Raw genomic sequence first — 3,758 nt, 5'->3', positions numbered from 1 at the left:
CTTGCCAGCCCGCTCAGAGATGTGTATAAGAGACAGATATATATATATACATATATATGTATATGTATTTGAAGTCGAGTCAAGTGTATAAGACTTGTATCTTTTTTGTTTAGTCATACGCTCATACAAAAACGCGTGCCGAAGTCCGAGGTGGTGGTAGAAAGCCTTGGCCACAAAAAGGAACGGGCCGAGCTCGCCATGGAAGTATACGTTCACCACTGTGGAGAGGTGGTGGAGTGGCACATGGTCCTCGCTCTCCAACGCCACATTTTTATATGTTGCCATTTTACACCCGTCTAGCAGGTCTTACGGCAACGCTGTCTGCCAAACTCGCACAAGACGATCTACATATAGTCGATGAATTAGAAATTCCAACGTCAGAACCTTCCTATATAGAACAGCTAATCGAGGAGAGGAATTGGGGACCATCTGTTCTTTTTGTAGACAGCTATGATATTATGCCTCCAAATATTACATTAGCTACTGATCAAATTAAGCATGTTAATCTAATGCCCGTTTATGGTAAGTATATTTATGCAATATTATACCTACAATTTCACACATAAATTCCATATGAATCTGAAATCTAAGCAAATCCCCATTAATGCACATCAAATTAAATTCAGTTCACAATCAAGTTCACACTAATTAAGTTATGGAGTAAATATGCTTGTGCAATAGATTTATCTAGTGGTTTAATTTTTATGTGCATAAACTTAAAAATATCCTAAAATTCCATCCTTATGTAGATCATATCTTATGCTTTCAATGAAAGATGCATACATGTTTTTGTGTCTCAACATTTTAAGATGCTTCTAGATTAAATAAAGTTTGATATTTAAATCAATCACAATTTTTTTTTCAATTAGTAAAGGAGATTCTTATTATTGTCTATAGGTCTGAACGTGTATAGCATGTTGAAACACAACACTCTGATACTTACGGAAAAAGCAGCCAGACTAATAGAAGAAAAATTGCTTTATCATCTACATAGGGCAGACAGTAATAAATTATCACGTCCATTTAAACTCAATCAACAATGAGGAATTGACAGTTCTTAATGTCTGATAAAATTAAAATCTTGTATATGTATTACTGTTTATATATACAGAATGCATCGCTTGTGTATGTACATATTTAAAATATCTGTATCGCAATACAGATATCAAATACAAGTCAAATAATAAAAAAAATATTAGATAAAGTAAAATAGTTAATTATTGTCGTATTATTTATCAAATCAATTTTCTATACGTGTTTATTTCCTTTCCCTAAGCAGTTCGTTATCACTTCCTCTTTAATATCGGCATGGGAGCCATCGACTTTTTTGAAAGTGGCTAAAATTAAAAAACTTTTTAACATAAATTTTATAACAAAACTTGAATGCTTATTCATAATTGACAATGAAACAATTTGTAGAGCTTACCAAGGGATGTGGATCAGTACCAAGCATTTTTTCTCGCACAGCCCATCTAACTTTCGAGTGTTTTGCTTCTCCAGGAAAAGATATCTGCTTCCATTCTTGTTGGTACTTTTGGTAAAGAGCAACAGGATCACATTTTTTATTGGTGATATTTTTCTGTACCTCAGACTGTAATCTCCATGGTCGAATAACTGGATACACAAATAACCCAAAATTCTTAAGAACTTTCTCATATATATATAAAACTCTTGTACAACTTACATGATTTGTGTCCGGAATGAATGGATGATCTTGCAGATAAAGTACTTTGCGTGCGCACGTTTCCAGTTGGATCTGATATAACGTTTTTTAATTCTGATCGGCTTATATGATTTGATAAAACAGGCGCACTCGATGGATGCTCTTGTACTAAGGTCGCTGGTTTCATCCGTTCCTCTATTTTTAAATTTTGCTTGCATCTTTCTGTCAAATGACTATTTTTTGCTAAATATTTAGAATCTTGTTTGTTCATGTCTTTTGAACTTCTGACAAGTGGATAAAATTTAACATTAGAATAATTTTGTTCACAATAAATTCTGTCAGATCCATCAGTTACTTGAATAACATCTTGCTCATTGTATTTTGTTTGTGATAATTTCTCGTCGGATTTTATCACAGTTTTGGAACATTTTTGTTTTTGTATAGCCTCTCTCTCTTCCTTGGGAATACATCTTATTCGAACTTTTACCACTGACTCATCATCGAGAGAATTTGAAGATTCAGAAGGAACGATATTACTTGAGGAATAATCTACTGTATCGCAATGTCTATAAACTTGTTTGAGTAGAGCCTGTTGTTTGTTAACTATTTTTGTTTTAATCTCTTCTTTCCGTTGCTGTCTTTCGCGTTCTTTTATCTTTCTGTATACCTTCAAATCTAGAAAGAAAAATTTAATAAAATCTCTCTTCCAATTGTCTTGTAACAAAGTAGATATTTCATAAACACATATAACGCAATAACAAAAGAAAAAGAAATAATATAAACGAGCATATATGTATCGATCACGTTGTATAATAATAATAATAATAATAATAATCATTATAGGAGACATGCATACAAATAAAATAACTGGGTAGAACGAGAGAAAAGAAAAATGAAAAACGTGGCACTTACCTTTCATAAAAGCTTTTAGTTGAATCGCAGTGATGCCGACGAATCCTAGTGAATTGAGAAGAACAAGAACTTCTCGCGGATCATCTTTAATCTCAGACATAGTTGCACATCAATTTAAAAAAATTCGAAAGATAATGCTCGTAACTCGTCTTTTTCAAATGAGAGAAACGTTTATATTACTCAAATACCGTAAAGCAAAAAGAGGACATAGAGGTCCGCATTTCTTTGAAAATTGATGGACGTATATGAATTAGCCATAGATGCCACACAGTACATAGAAGCACACCGACAAGATATTTATTAAGGGCCACGGCAGGAGTGGAGACCTCTAGGTCGAAAACGAGTTTTTCTTATCCCAAATTACGGCTAAAATATTGATAAAATCGCAATATAATTGCGAAATTCAATTGCGTAATCAGGAGAATTACCTGATTACGAATCTCTCTACAGAGCGATTTTTAGCATAAGGCTAATATTACATTTGTCCTTTTTTTTATGTCGTACGACATAGCATTTCAAACCTATTGATTGGCTATAGAATAGAGAGATCCGACTTATCTTTTTTGCAGCCAATCAACAGGCTTGAAAAATTAAAAAAAAAAATAGAAAAATATAAAAGATTGTCCGAGGTCAAATCAGTCAGTCATTTTTTAGATTTTTCGAATATTGGTTCAAAAAAATTTTCAAAAAATATTTATTGCAGAAATCGAAAAATATAAAAAATTGTCCAAGGTCAAGTCAGTCATAGTCATTTTTCAGATTTTTCGATTTTTGACTCGACAAAATTTTTGAAAAATTTTTATTGCAGAAATAAAAAAATATAAAAAATTGTCCGAGGTCAAATCAGTCATAGTCATTTTTCAGATTTTTCGATTTTTAGTTCAAAAAAATTTTCGAAAAATTTTAAATGCCGAAATCGAAAAATATAAAAAATTGTCCGAGGTCAAGTCAGTCATAGTCATTTTTCAGATTTTTCAATTTTTGACTCAAAAAAATTTTCGAAAAATTTTTATTGCAGAAATCGAAAAATATAAAAAATTGTCCGAGGTCAAGTCAGTCATAGTCATTTCTCAGATTTTTCGATTTTTGACTCGAAAAAATTTTCAAAAAATTTTTATTGCAGAAATCGAAAAATATAAAAAATTGTCCGAGATCAAATCAGTCATAGTCATTTTTCAGATTT

The 3,758-nt window shown here is 31.8% G+C and overlaps 2 protein-coding genes across 2 annotated transcripts in view; one reads left to right on the top strand and one right to left on the bottom strand.

Moving 5' to 3' along the window:
* The window catches only part of LOC105452001 (39S ribosomal protein L4, mitochondrial), a 1,691-nt gene extending 481 nt beyond the window's left edge, over positions 1 to 1,210 (top strand). Inside the window, exons 2-3 of the mRNA XM_011692763.1 lie at positions 114 to 522; positions 898 to 1,210. Coding sequence (XP_011691065.1) covers positions 114 to 522; positions 898 to 1,043 — 555 coding nt within the window. The 3' untranslated portion in view covers positions 1,044 to 1,210. The remainder of the gene's footprint in view (positions 1 to 113; positions 523 to 897) is intronic.
* Positions 1,194 to 2,840, bottom strand: LOC105452002. The gene is made up of 4 exons (XM_011692764.1): positions 2,576 to 2,840; positions 1,685 to 2,338; positions 1,427 to 1,614; positions 1,194 to 1,337 (listed from the first exon to the last, which is right to left on the bottom strand). Exons 1-4 carry the CDS (start codon positions 2,673 to 2,675, stop codon positions 1,287 to 1,289), a joined length of 993 nt encoding a protein of 330 aa, XP_011691066.1. The 5' UTR covers positions 2,676 to 2,840; the 3' UTR covers positions 1,194 to 1,286.
* Between the last annotated feature and the right edge of the window lie 918 nt (positions 2,841 to 3,758).

This window comes from Wasmannia auropunctata, unplaced genomic scaffold (genome assembly GCF_000956235.1).
Source record: "Wasmannia auropunctata unplaced genomic scaffold, wasmannia.A_1.0 LD336039.1, whole genome shotgun sequence".
In the NCBI taxonomy this organism is placed as follows: Eukaryota; Metazoa; Arthropoda; class Insecta; order Hymenoptera; family Formicidae; genus Wasmannia; species Wasmannia auropunctata.
The sequence above is the reverse complement of the archived record's forward strand: the minus strand, read 5'-3'. Positions and strand labels throughout refer to the sequence as shown.

What these genes read in the sequence shown, in the direction of transcription:
- LOC105452002 (XM_011692764.1), bottom strand. Translation starts at nt 2,675, where the DNA reads ATGTCTGAGATTAAAGATGATCCGCGAGAAGTTCTTGTTCTTCTCAAT. An exon ending in ACTAAAAGCTTTTATGAAAG is followed by an intron (nt 2,339 to 2,575) that starts GTAAGTGCCACG and finishes TTTTCTTTCTAG; the next exon opens with ATTTGAAGGTATACAGAAAG. An exon ending in GTACTGATCCACATCCCTTG is followed by an intron (nt 1,338 to 1,426) that starts GTAAGCTCTACA and finishes TTTTAATTTTAG; the next exon opens with CCACTTTCAAAAAAGTCGAT.